Source organism: Molossus molossus, unplaced genomic scaffold, assembly GCF_014108415.1.
Source record: "Molossus molossus isolate mMolMol1 unplaced genomic scaffold, mMolMol1.p scaffold_m16_p_3, whole genome shotgun sequence".
In the NCBI taxonomy this organism is placed as follows: domain Eukaryota; kingdom Metazoa; phylum Chordata; class Mammalia; order Chiroptera; family Molossidae; genus Molossus; species Molossus molossus.
Window position 1 is genome coordinate 3,716,250 of NW_023425366.1, and position 19,112 is coordinate 3,735,361.

At 55.1% G+C, this 19,112-nt stretch overlaps 1 protein-coding gene and 1 pseudogene across 1 annotated transcript in view; one reads left to right on the forward strand and one right to left on the reverse strand.

Moving 5' to 3' along the window:
- The window catches only part of ITGA2 (integrin subunit alpha 2), an 84,989-nt gene extending 67,929 nt beyond the window's left edge, over positions 1 to 17,060 (reverse strand). Inside the window, exon 1 of the mRNA XM_036278809.1 lies at positions 17,003 to 17,060. Within this exon, the coding sequence (XP_036134702.1) occupies positions 17,003 to 17,060 (58 nt within the window). The remainder of the gene's footprint in view (positions 1 to 17,002) is intronic.
- LOC118643021 lies at positions 5,981 to 6,104 on the forward strand (annotated as a pseudogene).
- Positions 17,061 to 19,112: the final 2,052 nt, after the last annotated feature.

Consider the following 19,112-nt stretch of genomic DNA (forward strand, 5'->3'; position numbering starts at 1 on the left):
TGCCAGCCAGTGAGAAACTGGGCCCCTCGGTCCAACAGCGCAGGACACAATGAGTCCTGCCAACAACCAAAGTGAGAGAAGGGGGTCCTTCCTCTGTCAGGCATTCGGATGAGACCCCAGCCCCAGCCAACACCTCGACTGCAGCTTTGTGAGAGACCCCGAAGCAGAGGGTCCAGCAAGGCCTGGCCCAGGGTCCTGACCCTCAGGCACTGTGAGGTAATAAATGATTTTTTCTGCCCTGGCCGGTTTGGCTCAGCGGTTGGAGCGTCGGCCTGCGGTCCGGAGAGACCCGGGTACGGTTCCCGCTAAGGGCATGTACCTCGGTTGCAGTTTGTCCCTGGCCCTGGTTGGGTTATGCAGGTGGCAGCCACTCGATGTGTCCCTTTCACGTCGATGTTTCTCTCCCTCTCTCTCTTCCTCTCTCTCCCTCCCGCTCTATCTGAACAAAAAATGGAAAAATGTCCTCGGGTGAGGATAAAAAAAATAAATAAATAAATAAAAAATAAATGATTTTTTCTGTCTGCCTCCCCATCAGAATCTGTAGGGGACATCTAAGTTTTCTGGGAGAGTGGTTCTTTAAAGACAACATTCCAAACTGTGAAGCAAAATCAGGTGCAAAATGTAATATTCACTTGGGATGAGAAAAGCAATCCTAGCAAGTTACATGTTTTTAAAAGCTGAAAGATCCAAGAACCAAAACCCAAACCGAAACAGAACACGTTTTACGAACTGGCCGACAGCTTCTGTCCCACATGTTCCTGACAGCTGGTGGCCCCGCCTCTTCTGATCATGTCTGCACTTGACAATGTTATAAAAACTACTTTCCAAAATATTTAATTTTTCTTCCGGCAGAGTACATTCATTAAAAAGTTTTTATTATTTATAGATAAAAATGTTCCTGTCATTTTCATAACTGCTTATTATTATTTTTTTTTATCCTCACCCAAGGACATTTTTCCATTTTTTGTTCAGGTAGAGTGGGAGGGAGAGAGAGGAACAGAGAGAGAGAGAGAGAAACATCGATGTGAAAGGGACACATTGAGTGGCTGCCACCCGCACGACTGACCAGGGCCGGGGACAAACTGCAACCGAGGTACGCGCCCTTAGCGGGAACCGAACCCCGGTCTCTCAGGACCGCAGGCCAACGCTTTAACCGTTGAGCCAAACAGGCCAGGGCATAACTTCTTATTTTTAATGTCATGGACATGTTTAGGGCGTTTCCCAGGACCAGATGGGAGCTGCAGTAGCTCAAGGCCCCCAAGTCTTCTTTTACAGGGGTTCATCCAGAAACTCTTTGAATGGACATGTATTAACCAGTTCGATGTTGATGCTGACAAATGGTGTCTTTTTGTTTTTTGGTTAGTATACCGCAAGTTATTTGTTCTTTTCTTATCAATAGTCCCTTAGACTATTTCCAGTTTTTTTTGTCATTCTAACAAGTGCTTGAAGAATATTATTTTCCCCCCTTTTTATGAACTTCATTGGGGTGACACTGGCTAACAACATTCCACAGGTTTCAGGTGCACACTTCCACAGCACATCACCTGTACACTGCATTGTGTGTGCACCACCCCAAGTCAGGTGTCTGCCCATTTATCCCCCCATCCCCTCCTCCACTTCCCCCATCCCCCTGCCATCAAAATCACCGCACCGTTGTCCCAGTCCATGAGTTTTTTCTTTTTCTTCAATCCTTCCAGTGCCCCCCCCGAGTGCCCCCCACCAACAGCTGGCAGCCTGCTGTCTATCTATGAGTCTGTCTCTATTGTGCTTGCTAGCTTATTTTGTTCATAAGATTCCACATAGACACGGAATCGTGTGGGACGTGGTTTCTCTGACTGGCTTGCACAGTGCCCTTCAGGTCCTTCATGCTGTCGCAAAGGGTAAGTTCCTTCTTTTTCATGGCTGAGCAGCATTAAATTGTGTGAAAATGGAACTGCTTGGTGACCCAGTGATTCCACTTCTGGGGATTCATCCAGAGGAACCCGAAACACTGATGTGAAGGAATATGTGCACCCCCATATTCACTGCAGCATTGTGCACAGGAGCTAAGGTCCGGAAGCAGCCCGAGTGAGACGTGTTAGGTTAGGACGAGGGACAGTGCTTTGAACATCCGTGTATCTGATAAAACAGCAGTTCATGCGAACAAACGCCAAGGGGCCTGCTCAGCGAGGGTCCCAGAAGCTTACTCCTCGCTGTGTTACGGACAGTCTGCCGTCATCCCTGAGAGTGGCCCTCTGTTCGGGTCACGGCCGTGTCCCCAGGCCGCAGCAGGTGCCCAGCACACGGCCGTGGGTCAGTACCAATCACGGGAATGGACAGGCTGCAGACTTTCACCTGCCCTGTGAGGTTATAACACATACCACACACCATACACCCCACAACACCACTCACACCACACACCATACACCCCACAACACCACTCACACCACACACCATACACCCCACAACACCACTCACTCACACACACCATACACCCCACAACACCACTCACTCACACACACCATACACCCCACAACACCACTCACTCACACACACCATATACCCCACAACACCACTCACTCACACACACCATATACCCCACAACACCACTCACTCACACACACCATACACCCCACAACACCACTCACTCACACACACCATATACCCCACAACACCACTCACACCACACACCATACACCCCACAACACCACTCACTCACACACACCATACACCCCACAACACCACTCACTCACACACACCATACACCCCACAACACCACTCACACCACACACCACACACACCACAACACAACACACACTCACACATACCTCACATACACCTCACACCCACACACACCACACACACACCCATGCACCACACACACACACCCCACACACACCACACATATACACCACACACACCACACACTCACACACACCATATACCCCACAACATCACACACTCCATACACACCACCCACACACACCTCACACACCACACACATACACATCTCACACACCACACACACACCCCACACACATACACCCCCCACACACACACACCCCCACACACCCCACAACACCACACACCCCACAACACCACACACTCTATACATACCATACCCCACACACACACCCCACAGCATCACACACTCACACCCACACATAGTGGGAGCTCAGTGGACGGCAGTCAGTCAGTGTATAATCTCTAGCCTGGTTCAAAGGAAGGCGACTGAATGTGGCTGCTGAGTACACATACAGGCAGATGGATGGAGAGATAGATTAATAGATACGTATACTCTGTGCACATAGATGTATATATACAAATATACGCGCATTTTATTTTCTCTTTAGAATTTTAAAGAACATTTAACTTTGGTTTGTATCTAGTACAGAAGAACCCCAAAGGGCAGACGGGCCCTATTTTGGGGTGCTGGGGTGGTGGAAGCATGCCAGTGCTCCAAGTACAAGCATTTTTTTAAAAACGGAAAACAGCCCACACACGGAGCAAGCCCGGCAGTGCATCACAGTGTGGACGAAGAGCTGGTGACCTTGGGCACGCTGCCCGCCGTGGGCACGGCTCTCACCTGTGAACAGGTGCCAGGCCCGTGCCTACCTCCCGCGATCAGACGGTGCACGGAGCCCCCCCCCCCCCCCATGCCCAGCCAACAATGAGCACTTGGGAGAAATGCTTTCTGCTTTGTTTTACTATGAATAGCATACGTGTCGCCGAGAGTGGCATGCGTCTTGGAAATTGTAAAAGGCTGGCACCTTCACCTCTAAGTGGCCAGCATGCCGGCGGATGCCACGGAAGTCCCTGAGACCCGGTGACGGATGAGGGCAGGCGGCTGCCTGGCCACCTTCTGCTGAGTCACCCTCGAAGCACACCACCAGCTAAGAAAACATTATCAGTCCACCGCCCCCCCGGAAGCCGCAGCAGCAGGAAGTGGGGTCACTCAGACCCTGACTCTGGACTAAGAAAAGAGCCTTCAGGCTGTCCAGTGTAGCTATCGCTGCCCAGAACACGCACGGCAGCGGAAGAGAGGCATCGGTCCCATCAGACCGTTGGGACACACACATCCCCACAGGAACGCATTGCAGTAGCGCTGTCCCGTGCAGAGGACCGCGAGCAGAAGTCCCGGAGGAAGCCCTCCCGGCTCCTCTCTGAAACAGGCAACTGAACTTAGAAACGACCGGCCCTTTGGGGATGACCACTCTATGCCCAGGTCTCAGCTCTGCACTGCCCGGCTCACGGCTACAGAGCCTTAAAGGAAAGGGTGGTCGAAGAGACCCTCCCAACCGGAATACAGTGGTGGGACATTCCCTTGCTTCATTAGGAAAGAAAGAAGATGTGATTTTTCTTAAAAGTTTTTGATTTGAGTGTCAAATGTTACATTCAAGAGGGACCTAGGGGCCACCGTCCTCCTCCACAGGTGATGCGAAGGGAAGGTGCGGTTCTGGGTGGGTTGCCCTGACCCCCCAGGTTCCGCCCCTTGCCAGGCACCCCATAAGGTCCCTCAAAAACGAATGATGATGAAAACAAATGAGTTCCCAGGTTATAGGTTTTCGAAAAAGAAGAATATCCCATGTGCTTTCACAGTATACAAAATCCTTTGTCACTCATAGTCCCAGGTGACCCTGCCAACAGGAACAGTTAGCCTGTGACTTGCCCAGAGTCACCCAGAGAAACAGCACCTAACTTCCTCTCAGACCCGGCGTTCTTCCCAGGACACGCGAGCATTAAGTGTGCTTCATACATGTTTGCTGAGTGTGGTGGTTCTCTCCTGGGGACGATTTTGTCCCATGGGGGCATTTGGTGACATCCGGACACATTTCTGGTTGTCACTCTGCGTGTGGGGAGGTGGCTTCTGGCATCCAGTGTGGGGAGCCCCATGATGCCCGCCAGCATCCTGCAACGCCCAGACAGCCCCCGTCACCCCCCCACCCCATCCCCAGAAGCTGTGCTCTGTCCCCAAACATCGACAATGCCGATGTCGCCATTCGATGGAGAGCAAGTCTGATCTCCGCATGAGCAGTCCTGTGAGTGCCACCAGGCTGCTTACCTGACTGTGGTGGCGTCAGCACTGTCGGGGAATCACGGACAGTCTGCCGCCAGGAGGCAGGGGGTGTCTCCCCGGATCCCAGTGGGACTGGGACTGTGCACCCAGGAGGTGCGGGCGTGCGACTTCTGGGCCTGGGGCGAGGAAAGGCCACGCGGCGGGCACCGGCTGACCCATGAAGAGAGCAGCCTACTCTTCGATCACCCAGGCCAGCGATTCTTAGTCCTACTTCCCAACCATGAGGGGTGACAAATGATGGCAGTCACAGGAAGCCCCGGGTTTTAGGGAGCCTGGCTCCATGGCCACAGTTACCCAGAACCATCTCCAAAGCCGGTTCCTCGGGGTCAGTCCCCGGCCTGAGGGTTCTGACCAGGGACAGAAGGGGGCATCCCAGGAGGACGGCCGCTCCTCGGGTGACACGGACTGTCATCAGGGAAACGGGACCGGGCAAGCTGGTCGGGGGCTTTTAGAAGAAATTCCGCAGGGCAGGCGGCCTAGGAGGACGAGAGCCCGCTGAGCCTCGGGGCCCTGGGCTTCTGTTGGTCAGAGCTGGTTTCTAGGAACACGAGGCCGACACTCTAAAGCACCCTAATCCTCACACAGTTTGCAAAAGGTGGGCGTGTTTAAACGGTGACACAAAAATGCTCCCCGAGGAACAGAAAGAATGAGTCAAAATGAATATGAAGCACCCCTTTATATCCATCAAACCACAAGAAGTTAAAAAAGAAAAAAAAAAACTACCAAGAAGTAAATTAAAACCTAATGTTGGGCCCGGCTGGTGTGGCTCAGTGGTTGAGCGCCGACCCCGCACCAAGAGGTCGCTGGTTCAATCCCGGTCAGGGCACACGCCCAGGTTGTGGGCCCGACCCCCAGCGGGGACAGGCAGGAGGTGGCCCATCGATGTTCTCTCTCATCGATGGTTCTATCTCTCTCTCCCTCTCCTTCCCTCTTTCTCTAAAATCAATAACTGGCTGTTCAAAGGACAGTGTGATATAAATTCAGTATCTGCATCATTGGTTGTCTTGGCTTGTGCATGTTTAACCTGGTATTTTCTTACTGTTCAGTTAGACACAATTCTTCAATGGGAACTAAAGCTTCTCTTTTTTCTAGGGTGTGTAAAATTGAGAAGCTAGGCCGAGCCATTGCTCTGATCCTAACCGTGGCAGTACAGTAAATTGCATGAAGAAATTGGGTCCCAATGGCATAGGTGGAGAATTGTTGAAGTACGTCCATACTCAAGGGCAGCTCAAAGAAGCTCAACTAAAACAACTGTGGACTGACTGAAATGACAATTGGATTGAGCAAAAAAATAGGGATTGAAGAGTCAGACTCCAGAGAGCCTAAGGCGGTGTGTGGAAGGACTCAGAACATGTGACATTTCTTCAATAAAAATGTATCAACTTTAAATGATTGTGCCTATGTTACAAATAATAGAAACCCTTTGCACTTTCTGTAACAAAGTAAAATCAATAAAGAAAAGCAAAACAAAAACCTAGTGTTGGTGAACTTGCAGATGATCACACTGGGAAAATGCAGCCAGAGCTAAGAAGCACACATCTTCTTTGACCCAGTGATGTGTCCTCTGGAAATCACCCAAAAGGGGGGAAAAAAGGAAAAAGCTCCTCGTGCAGTGGTAGCGATAGCTGCCTTATTTACAGCAGGGGACAAAGCCCACAGGAAACAACCTAAATGTCCAACAGTGAGACAATAGCTCCGTGGGACAGGCAGGATGCGTTAATGCAAAGCTACAAAGGGGAAGCCCTATGGACAAACATATGCAAAAGACATCAAGCGAACACTAGGAAACCGCTATTTCATGTACACCATGAGTCTCGCTCTGAAAAATTACACTGACACTTACAACTATCCAAGAAAAAACTACATTTTTCCTGTTAAGATGATGTTGCATGTCATTTTTTTTCTACAGAAGCATTAAGATATTCTGCTTTATAAAGAAAAGGTTCTACAAGCTGAAATTATTAATCAAGTGGGTATGCCTACCTCATAATGATCAATATTCTAGTTTATTTTTATCTTAACCATTTTTTTTTTACCAGTTATTTTCCGGGCGCTTACTGGGTACTCGGTCCTGGGGATACAGTGATGAACAGGGTGGAAGGTGACCTTAAAGCGTGTTCCGTGGGAGCGTCAAGCTGAGGGTAGAAGATGGTGCTGCTTCGTGAGAGCAGAGCAGGTTGGGAACAGGGAAGGGGAAAGATACGTCTGCACTTAGTACCTCTATTCATCCTGACACCTGCCAACACAGCCGCCCCCCTGAGACTTTTCTAGACCAAGGGGAAACTTCACAAAAGCAAACGCATTCTATCAAGTGAAAAAAAGGATCAACCAAAAGACTATTTTAGACACAAATTCAGACACTCGCCAGGAGAGGGTTTCTGCACATACTGATGGGAAGAAGGAGGAAGTGTTCAGCTTGGACGCGTGCAGAATGTGCCTTCACCCGCGGCACAGTAGCCACCGCCCACGCCCACGCACTCACTCAGCATTCATTCACAACACGCAGCTCGGCACCCGCGAGGAAATCACGGGTGTCTCTCAGGGTGGCCGCCTGCGGGAGTCCGGGCCAGCACACAGACCACTGGCGTAGCGGAGGGACCATCGCCACCCCAGGGCCCAAGAGAGCAGGTCACGTGAGTTGGGCTAGGGGTTGGGGCCAACCTGTTTTACAAAGAGCGTGGACCAAGGAGACAGACCACAGCGCTGTCTTCCTCAAGGGGCTAAGGTCATGTCACACTTGAACCATATGAAACAATAATGATACCATGACAGTAGTGTATTAAAGTCTGATTACTTGAGGGCAAAAATGAAATACTGTAATAATAAAGGGTGTTTAATGATATGTGCCACGGTCCGAATGAGTGTGTCCCCAGACTTCCCGTGCGGAAATGCTCACCTGGAAGACAGTGACATGAGGACGTGGGCCTCTGGGGCGTTGCTTAGGCTTCGCCTCAAGAAAGGGACTAGTGCCTTATGTCCGAGGGCCAGGGGGACCCCTCGCCCCGTCCAGCACGGGAGGGCACAGCGACGAGGCGCCCTGAACCGGGCGGAGGGCTCTCGCAGGCAGTGCCGGAATTATGAGTCAATGTCTGCTGTTCACAAGCTACCTTGTCCATGGTACCCAGTCCACGATACCTGGCCCACAGTACCCGGTCCACGGCACCCGGTCCACAGTACCCGGTACACGGAACCCAGTCCACGGTACCCGGTCCACGGTACCCGGTCCACGGTACCCGGTCCATGGCACCCTGTCCATGGGTACTCTGCACCCAACCGCACTAAGGCACCATGACGTTTACATAAACGACTTATCTGATCACCTTTCCATTCTGCATTAAGACTTTCCGTTCAGACGATGTGTTACACTTTGCCCCGAAAGGACACCCATGACGATCACATGCCAGCACCCCCATTTCCAGGGCGAGGTTTTCCTTTCTTTTCCTCCAGGGACAGTGGTCACAACGAAGCCACGACTGTGAAGTGCGGGTTCTGTGTGCTGGCTTTCGGAGTCGGGGTGCAAAGGTCACACGGCCCGAGGCCCAGCGCCCACATTCTGACACACGTGCAGGAAGCGGCTTTGGAAGGACCCGCGGTGACTGGCAAGCAACTTGGAGTCGAGAGGCCCGACCAACCGCCTGGACGCAGCGGGCATTCAGTCTGCATCCCCTCCTGGTCTCCATGGAAGTGAGCTCTGGCCGCAGAGACACAAAGGCCACCGTCCATGGAACCGGGGAGACAGCGCTGGTGTCGCAATGGCTTTGCTCCTGCTCTTCCAGCGTGATGCACTCATCTCTCACGGACAGGACACTGCCCGGCGCGTCTCTCCGCAGGGCTGTGCACTGACCCCCTTCCGCTCAGGAAGCGGCTGTGCCCGGGCTGTGCCCGCTGCCACTGTCTGCCCGGCCTCTGGTCACGGACGACACCGACGGCCTGCAGTTTCCTTGAACTGCCGGCAACACAAGCTCTCCCAAAGGGAGAAAAACATTTGAAAATAGTGACAGCCCCAAAGTTCTAGGGCCTGGGAGCCCAGCAAACTGCAGTCAGGTCCGTCCTGCGCGTCCGCGTCATGCACAGGGCGCGTCCGCAGGCAGAACCCCGGGAGGCACCAGGAACCAGTGAGAACTTCGGCAAAGGGAAGGCTAGACGCGCCTCTGCTTTCTGACGTGTGTGGCTGAAGGAAATGCTTGAAGAGGCTCCCAGCTCCGCAGACATCCAGAGCAACAGGCTCCACTTCTGTACTAACAGAAGCTGACAGACCCACGCTGATGCTCTGTGCTAACGGGACTATGATTTCCAACCCGAGGACTGAGAGGGTCTTTATTATGCTGGATGGAAATACGGGGCTGGACGCTGGGCTGGAGAAACATAAATCTGTAGCTCTGAGACCCCGTCGTGTTTGGGAAAATCTGATGAAAGCAGTGATACTCACTGATGCACCAACACGAGAGGGTTTCATAGATCACACAGCCTGCAATGAGCCTCTTCGTCCCAGTACCTCAGGGGCAGGTGTGCTCAGAGACAAATGTCTACAACTGCTCCCTCGTCAACTGTGCCACACTGGAGAGTGGGAGGTGCCTGGCCCCATAGCCCTGCACCCTCTGCTCCTGCGTCCCTCACGCTGTGTCCACTCCTCCTCCTGCATCCCTCACGCTCTGTCCACCTCTCCTCCTGCGTCCCTCACGCTGTGTCCACTCCTCCTCCTGCGTCCCTCACGCTCTGTCCACCTCTCCTCCTGCGTCCCTACGCTCTGTCCACTCCTCCTCCTGCATCCCTCACGCTCTGTCCACCTCTCCTCCTGCATCCCTCACGCTGTGTCCACCTCTCCTCCTGCGTCCCTCACGCTGTGTCCACTCCTCCTCCTGCATCCCTCACACTCCGTCCACTCCTCCTCCTGCATCCCTCACGCTCTGTCCACTCCTCCTGCATCCCTCATGCTGTGTCCACTCCTCCTCCTGCATCCCTCACGCTCTGTCCACTCCTCCTGCATCCCTCATGCTGTGTCCACTCCTCCTCCTGCATCCCTCACGCTCTGTCCACCTCTCCTCCTGCGTCCCTCACGCTCCGTCCACTCATCCTCCTGCATCCCTCACACTCTGTCCACTCCTCCTCCTGCATCCCTCACGCTCTGTCCACTCCTCCTCCTGCATCCCTCACGCTCTGTCCACTCCTCCTCCTGCATCCCTCACACCCCGATGTCTTTCCTTCTTTACCCGCCTTGATCAACTCCACCTTTCTCTCCTCAGTCGATGTCCCTTCCATTTCTTACCGCAGAACCTGCTCTGCCTCCTCCCTGTGGTCATCTTGGCTCTCATGGTTGCCAAAGCTGCTGTTGTGGGTCATCCAATTCCGCTCCCTTCTCTGGCAGATCCTTCCCATAGACCTCAAGGCTCCCTTGGCTGCCCAGTGTCCTTGGGTCCCGGACCTGCTGCTACTGACCTCCCAGTGGGATTTTCAAACGTTACAAGTGTATCTCGTGCTACTATCGGTGATACAGTGAAAAGTCCCATTGTTGTCATTTGTATGCACGACTCTCCTCTGTTTGTTCAAGGTCATTGCTCCCACCCCGCCCCCCTAGCCGTGTCCAGCTGCTGACCTCCAACATCTCCTCCCCTGCCGCCCCTGCCCGACAAGGCTGCAGACTTGCTTGACGTGTGTGAAGAGTGGAACCCACTGGCCCACGCTTCCTGCTCAAATCCGTCTGCGTGCCCGCTGCCCGGCCTCCCGTCCGCGCCCCCCTCCCGGCGTCGGCGCGTCCTTAGCACCCTCTGAGCGTCTGCCCGGTTCCGGTCTCCCTGTGACAGACTCATCCACGCCCCGTCTCCCTCCTCTACCCGTCTCCCTCCCGCCGGGTACACATAACTACCCACTAAGCAGACGCAGCCCCCGGAGGTCTCGGGTCACCCATCAAGGTCACGGTCATCTGTCCACCTCACCTGTTGTCCCTCAGCACTGCCTCTGTCAAGTCGGCATCAGAAAGCCGGGCGGCATGTCATGTCCCTCTCGCTGCCTCCCTGGGCAATCGGTCACCCCACCCTGTCCTTTCTTCCTTACTATCTCTCCGGCCTGTCCCCTGCGGCCTGTCCCCTGGCCACTGTCTGCACGCTGACCGCCGTCCCTCTCAGTAGGTGCACGAGACCCAAACTAGAACTACAACCGATTCTTCTCTGAGTGGTCACGGGGCCTGCGGTCTGGCCTTTGCCTCCCTCCACCACCCTCCCTGTGGCCAGAGGGTCCGCCTAGGAGCCATCTGCGTGTCCTCCCCTGAGCAAGGCCCTTTGAAACCGTCCTGGGTCCTCAGGATAGATGAGCCCAGGTCCTTGCCACTGTCCTCTGTGGCCGGCCACCGGCTAACGGCTCCGCCTTCGCTCTCTGGGACTACCAGGCGCGGTGTGTTCTGGACGTAAGGACCGTCTCCTTTCCCAAGCAAGCTTCTAAAACCTCCGACCCTGCCAGCCGGGGGCTGAGCAGCGTCCCAGGCACCAAGAGGTCGCAGGTTCGATTCCCAGTCAGGGCTCATGCCTGGGTTTCGGGCTCGATCCCCAGTAGGGGGCGTGCAGGAGGCAGCCGATGGATGTTTCTCTCTGTCCCTCTCTCTGAAATCAAAATAAACATATCACAGAAGAAAACATCTGACTCTGTGCCTCACAGGACCGCACCATTTCTTGCCTCCCTTCTAACAGGAGAGAGCAGGGCCCTGTGCCTCTGAGTCCTCCCCGGAGGGTCGGATTTGTGACGGTCCCTCCGCCTCCCCCATGAAGATGTCTCCGGATGCTTCCTACTTCAACGCGTCACAGGATTTCCTTCCAGCTCCACCTCTACTTTCATGCCACTGGTTCAGGCATTGATGATGTGCGCCCCTGCGACACCTGTTGTGTCATGGAAACAGGCTGTGTCGCTCTCCGAGAAGCACAGGCAATGCAGGGACACCACAACACAACACAACTGGACTTCACGTTAGACGGAAGCGTTGAAAGACACCAAGAGATACGATGGCTGTAAATTTCACGAATTCCGCAACCGAGAGACTCCGCCAGGGACCGTGTTCTGGTCTCTGCACCAGAGTGCCTGTTCCGAGCGTCACCTCTGGACCTGCCTCTGTTTCTTAGCCGTGTCTCTCCGAGGAAGGAAACATTCTTCCCCAGAGTCCCTGAGCGGGTCTCCCTCCACATCTCATGGGTCGAAGCTGCTTTCTGTGCCCAGGTCTCACTCAGACTCCGGCAAGAGGTTCGGGACCACCAGGACCGGCTCAGTCCAATCACCCTTCCGTGACCCCTGACCGCCTGCTGCACAGACGGGTCTCACCCGGTGCCTGGACTTCTGTCGGAAAGGAGGGGCAGGTCTGACGATGGTCAGGAACCCCTCGGGGGCTCAGACAAGGTCCCTCCCTCGTGTTTGGGATGATTTCCCGTGGGCCCAAGCCTCTCTGACCACGTCTCCAGTTTCTGCGGCTCCACCGGCCTATCTCCAGCAGAGTGGACAGTCCAGCCACAGCTGGTGACTTGAATGGGAACATTTGCACGGTGCTAGGCTGATACTTTTGGTCCCAAACGTTTTCCCTGAAATTCTCTATTTTTGACACACTGCCTGAATGCATGTCTTTATTTCGCGGAATGTCTAAGATTCCATCCTGAGAAGCTCATTTCTCACAGTAACAGACGGTGCCCTTCAGTCTGCCCCAGGCACGGAGGGACGAAGTCACCCACTCTGCAGGGAATTCATTCAAACTGACTCAGAACTGCCTCTGGGTGTTGAAATCTACCTGTCTTGGTGATCACCTCTCGACAAGGAGGGACAGGCCAGGCTGGGATTATAACTTGTTAGGAGAGAGGAGGTACATTTCAGCAGCTACTCCCCACCTGGCTGAGCATCAGAACCATGTGAGTAATTGTTTTTAAATACTGAATCCTGAGCTCCAGTCCATTAATTTCAATCAAGCAGAGGCCAGCGAAGAGGTTTCTACAGGAACAAAGCCCTAGTGGAGGTTGGGCAGTGGTAGCTGGGGAGCCATGGGGGAAGGGAGCTCCTTTATCAGAGGATGGTCTGGGATTTGGGGCGGGTCCCAGAAATCAGAAATTGCCTCCAACTTTCCTTTTGGTTATAAAAGAAAAACTTCCCTACTTTATTTATTTATTTTTTTGGATGTTTAGAGCGAGGGGATGGAAACCTCAATATGCGAGGGAAACATCGATCGCTGCCTCCTGCACACCCCCTACCAGGGATAGAGCCACAAGCCAGGCATGTGCCCTGACTGCGAATTAAACCAGCAACTGTTAGGTGCAGGGGACAACTCCCAACCCACTGAGCCACACTGGCCAGGGCTTCTGCTTGATAATTTTGCTCGGGGTTGTCTCTCCTAACACAGGGCAATGGTGAGTGACAAAGGACTGAGAGACAGGGGGAAGGAGCATCAAGGCAGCAACGGCAGAGAACAGTCTGGAAAATGTGTTAACACGGCACACGATACCATTAGGTGCAGTCAGAACACAGAGGGGGGTGTGTATGCATATGTCTCCAGGGTGTGTATCTTGTGTGCATAAGTACAGTGAGTGCCTGTGTGTGCATGTCAGCAGGATGGGTGTGGAGAGAAAAGGCTGAACACCCAGGCTGGGGCCAGATGGCACAGGGCTTTTTCCAACCTGCCAAGGAACTTGGACTTTACCCTGAGACACGAGGAGCCATCAGACGTTTGAAGCCGGATGGGGTACGAGTCAGTGTTGAGAAAGGAAACCCAGGTGTCAACGAGACCGGATCGCAGGGACCAGAGACAGAAACAGGAAAACCAGTGTCAAAACGATAGCAGTGCGGACGCAGAGAAGCCCGGGGCCTGCCCTGCCGGCAGCTCGGTGGCCAGGCTGGGAGGAGGGGACGGGGAGGTCGCAGGTTGGCCACGAGGCGAACAAGGAGGGGCCCCGGTCTGGTGCTTGCATGGACTGCTGCCGCCCGACAGTCACAGACAAGGGCAGAGCAGGATTCCGAGGACAGGTGTCACTTTCCTGGAGGAGGCTGAGTCTGATGGGCTCATCCAACGCCCGGTGGAAACCCTGCCCCGGAGTCAGGAGAAGGCTGGTCTCTGCCTGAGCTGTGACTCCCCAGAGACCTGGCAGAATGGAGGGGGGATCGAGGAGGGCACCGTGCCTACACCAACTGTGCCAGCAACACCCAGGACCGGGCCAGACGCAGGAGCCAGCGGAGGAGGCTGAGCAAGGTCCCCAGGAAGGCACTAGAAAAGCAGTAGAACTGAAGCCACAGGTGTTTCAGGAGGAAGGAGCTGCCAACCCTGGAAGTAAAGGGACCCGCTGACTGAGAGAGGGATTCGACTGCTCGCCACCTGCAGGGAACTGACCGGGAGGATTTGAAAACGTTCCTTAAAGGGAAGACTGTGGGTCCCAGTGCGTGGCACCCAGGGGAGAGCACAGGAGAGACACAAGTGTTGTCATGCACTTCAAAGTGACATTTCCGTCCTGGCTGGTTTGGTTCATGGGTTAGAGCGCTGGCCGAGGACCGACGGGGCGGGGGTTGGTTCTGGTCAAGGGCAGGTACCTGCACTGCAGGTTCCTCCCCGGCCTCGGTCAGGGGCCTGAGGAGGCAACCGATCCGTGTGTCCCTCTCACAGACGCTCTCCCCCTCTCTCTGTCCCTCCATCCCTCCCTTCCACCTTGTCTGAAAAATCAATGGCGTTTCCCTTGCCTCTCCTGACCACCAGTTCCTGTGGCTTGTCTAGGCCCCCGAGGGTCGTCCTGCACCCTCAGACCTGCCGGCGGCCTCGCGGAAGCACCGAAGCAACGGAATCACGGCGGAAGGCGATGCGCACAGAAGCAGACCGCGAGCGCTGCTTCGTCTTCATTACCGTGAGAAGGGCCATGCGAGCGAATGTGACTCTGTGCTAGAGACCGCAGGGTTACATGCTTCCACAGTGGTCGGCATCACGCCAGGGAGAATGCAGGATGTCTCAACACACACGCATATATCTTTAACATGTTAATTTGGGGGCATATCCATACTACACAATTGCACACATCTGTACTTTATAAACAACTGCAGGTGTGTGCGTAGTAAGGATGAATCCCCAACAGTTTCATGTGGAGAGGGTGACGCCGTATGACGTTTCGATCATTCACGTTCACCTGGGATAGTCAATGTCCCCCAAAGAATGCTGCTTCCCTGGGAACCCAGACTGAGGGGTTCACAAACGGCAAGGCCTTGCTGTGCTCCTCCTGCGTTAGGAGGAGACCTGTTCTCTGAGTGTGCAAGTCACTAAAGCAGGACGCCCGTGTCACTTTAACCACCCGTTTGCACGGGGCTGTCCTCGGAACTGCTCCCGGCCCCGCTCCCGGCCCGGGCACAGGCCTCCCGGCGGCGAATTCCACTGCCGTCCCCACGCTCCTCCGCAGACAAGCCTCGACACTTCCGAGGTAGGAAAATGATGCTGTGTTTCCCTGGCTTCTGTTAATAATGGGTCATTAACGAGAGATGAAAAGCTTGGAATGAAATGTCTATTAGCCCTTGGGAAGGTGGTGGTGTCCCAGGGCCTGACTTTCAACGTGAATCAACTTTATCTGAAGCCCCTGGTTGGGGTCGATGGCCCCTCAGAATACTCTTGGGGTGAGGGTGGGCAGGAGAGTGTCTGTGAGCACCAGACAGGTGGGGCAGGAAACCCGGATCTATTCTCTCTGGCTGGCGCTGAGGGGGGGGGGGGCATTTCTCTGTCCCACCCTTGGACTCGGCTTCTGCCACAAGACAGAACAGTGACTGGTGAGTGCCTCCGGAGAGCACAGTGTAGGAAATATTTATCTTCTTTGTAAAAAAAAATTTGAAAAGCAGAGACCATGTTTTTGTTTTGATGGCTGAACACACTGCAGAATATAACCGTGACTCCCCCCGCCTACCTTGAGTAAAGGACCATTCTTAAAGTTAGTGCCTCCTGCCCAGCCGTGTGGCTCAGTGGTTGGGCTGGACCCAGGCACCCAGAGGTCGCGGGTCAGGGCACACGCCCAGGTTGTGGGCCAAATCCCCAGTGGGGGGCGTGCAGGAGGCGGCCAGTGGATGTTCTCTCTCATGATGTTTCTACCTTTCTCCATGTCCCTTCCTCTCTCTCTAAAAAATCAATAAAGCAAAGAGAAGGTAAGTGTCTCCCCGGCTCTGCAGAAGGTCTGGGGGACGTTCTCCCGGTACAAGAAGGTCTCCGGAAGCAGCGTGGCTCCCGGTCTCATTCCCCCACCGGGCTAAAGGACTCGGCGAGGGCGGGACCCCTCTCCCGCCTGCAGCTGGACCTCCCACTCCGGCAGCTCTCTCCCGTGGCGCCAAGATCAAGAAAGTGGAAAGAAGTTTTCCTGGCCCGAGTTCGCACTGGTTGCACGGACGACGTGAGAACAATAAGAGGAAGGCAGGAGGGAAGGAAGAATTCCCCTCTGCCAAGTACTCAGGAGGCGCTTGGTTTTTGTGTCCCCTGGGGCGAGTCACACCAGTGCTGTGTGCTGGGCCCTGGCACACCCCTGGGTCAGACATCAGCACTGGGGCTCCCGGGTCCTGCAAAGCCACCAGGCTGGGCGCTGAGGGGGAGCAGACCGCCGCCCGGGCCGGATTCCGGGACCACTGCACCCCGGCCGGTCTGGGGCGGCACCTGTGCACCGGCTGCGGCGCTCGCCCTCCGGGCGCCCACGAATGCCCGCTGTGTGCTACAGGCGCCCGGGCGCGTGAGCCTCGGACCAGAACTCGGCTGACTCTACAGTGGCGGGAGCTCAGCCGACGACGGGTCCTGCTTTCAGGGGGACGCCGGGGGTCAGCGCGGAAATGGGAGGGAGTCTGTCCATCCGCGGGGCTGGCGGGGGGCCCGCGTCCACGTGCAGTCGGAGCGGAGACGCGCGCTGCCGCCCGGGTCCCGCGACCGCCCCTGCCGCCGGGACCGCGCAGGTGCCCGCGCCCCGCGGCACAGCCCGGCTTACTTACCTTGAAGGAGCGGCAGCACCCGCCGCAGCGGCGGGGTCCCCGTGCGCCCCGCCCGCATCCTGCGCCTGCCCGGGCGGCAGCTGCTGGGCACTGCAGAGGGCCGAGAGCCGCGACTCGCCAGGGCGTCCGAGGGCTGTGTCCGGCCCGGCGGGAGCAGGGAAAAGTCGGCGGAGCTCGGGGAGCGCCAAGGCCCGCCCCGGCCCGCCCTCCGCTCGCGAACACGGATGTGCACGCCCCGCCCCGCCCGCGGGCCGCACCTGGCCCCACGCCCCGGGAAACCGCGTCCGCTCGCCACCGGGTCCCAGCCCGGGGCGGAAACCGTGGGCTGCGGGTGGCACCTGCGGCACCTTTTCTTGCGCTGGGCAGGGCAGCCCCGCACATCGGACGGGCCATTGCGGCCCTCCCGAGACCCCGGACTCCGGGACGTCCCCGGCCCTTCTGCAGCCCTTGGTGGCTCCCGGAGGGGCGGGGAGGGGGCGACAGAGCCCCGGGTCCCTCCGAGGGGCTGCGCGGCGCGGGCGGGCCCTGCCTTTCCCGAGTGGGTGGAGACACTGACAAAAATAAGCGCAGAATGGCCAGGTTAGGAACGAACTCCTCCGGAAAGAAATCTGCTCCCAGGCTATGATTATCTGAGGTGACTGAGGTGACATTTAAGCAAGACCTGCCGCAGGAGCGCCGTGTGTGTGCGTGTGTGTGTGCGTGTGTGTGTGTTCATTCAAGTCTCCCCTCCCAGTTAATAAGGAACCGATTTTATTCCAAGTTTAAGCAGAGAGAAGAGAGGCCCCGGCGAACCGGTGACCCTTCCTCTGCGTCTGTATTAGGACATCACCACTTCTCCCGTCATGTCCGTGTCCAGTCGGGAAAGAGGACACCCTAGAACCCTATGTGAGAGTGTGACCGACCACGCCGAGAAACAGAATATTCACTTTTCTTTAAACCTGATTATTTTCCCCAAAGGTTCAGCCACAAATTCCCAGCATGTTGCTGAAACTAAAGTTCTCCCAGGGCCTCCTTTGTAAGCAATGGACTGTTTCAATAAACGTGAGTCGTGACTAGTCTAGGCGTATTCTGCAGATCGCTGTGGGGTGTGCTACCAGCCGGGCGGATGCTTGGACACTGTCCCCGGGAAGCCAGGGGATTCAGGGTCTCCAGAACTTAACTAACGGACGAAAAGCGAAGGTTGGCTCCCCTTTACCGTAGCTGGGGCTGGGATCTCAGAATTTTAAAGTATTAAATCAGTATTCATCAGATGTTATTGCTTGCAGTCATGACCATAAACTCAGTACCTTTGAACCCAAAATGTATACCCCCCAGTTCCTGCTTTCTTATCTGTCACTGACTAACTCTACTTACTAATCCTGACAAACACTGGAAGGACTTTTTCCTGACCTGTCTGTGGTACTCACCTGCTTACTAAGACTCCAGATGTTACCTGTGGGTTCTTAGGTGGCCACTCGATAACCCCGACATCCAACCTGGACTCTCCCCAATGACTTCTTGCAGGAAGTCAGCCAGGCTTGGGGAGATGAGTATCTGTTTCCTTTTGACTCACTGAAATGTGAGTAAGTGTCTGGAACAGACCCTGTTTGGGAGGCGGGATAGTTCCTTCTTGTGAGACTGGAATTTCTGCTTTGTGTTTGGAGGCTGGGGAGGAAAATGGAGCTTTCTTGCTTCTGTGCTCAGATGGGACGATTCCCATGCTGGCCTGCCCTGCAGAAGGAGCAGGAGCTGCATTTTTCCAGAGCACGCAAAGATTTCAAGTTTCCAGAAACAAAGAACTGACTCCTGCTCTGCACTGACTGTAAGAGTGTAGAGCATTCCTGGGACAAACAAGCCGAGAACACCTGCTTCACGATTCGGAGGAACCGGCCCTGTTGGCTGAGCTGGCTGGGCTTGTCCCATGCACCTGGAGGCCGCCGGTTCATTTCCCCACAGGGCACGTGCCCGGGCTGCTGGCTCGCAGCTGATCGATGTTTCTCTCTCTCTCCCCCTCTCCCTTCCTCTCTCTCTAGGAATCAATAAAAACATATTAAAAATGTTTCTTAAAAAAACAATTCTTAGGAACTGTCCTGCCTTAGTCTAACTATGCTGGACCCTGAATTCTGAGCAG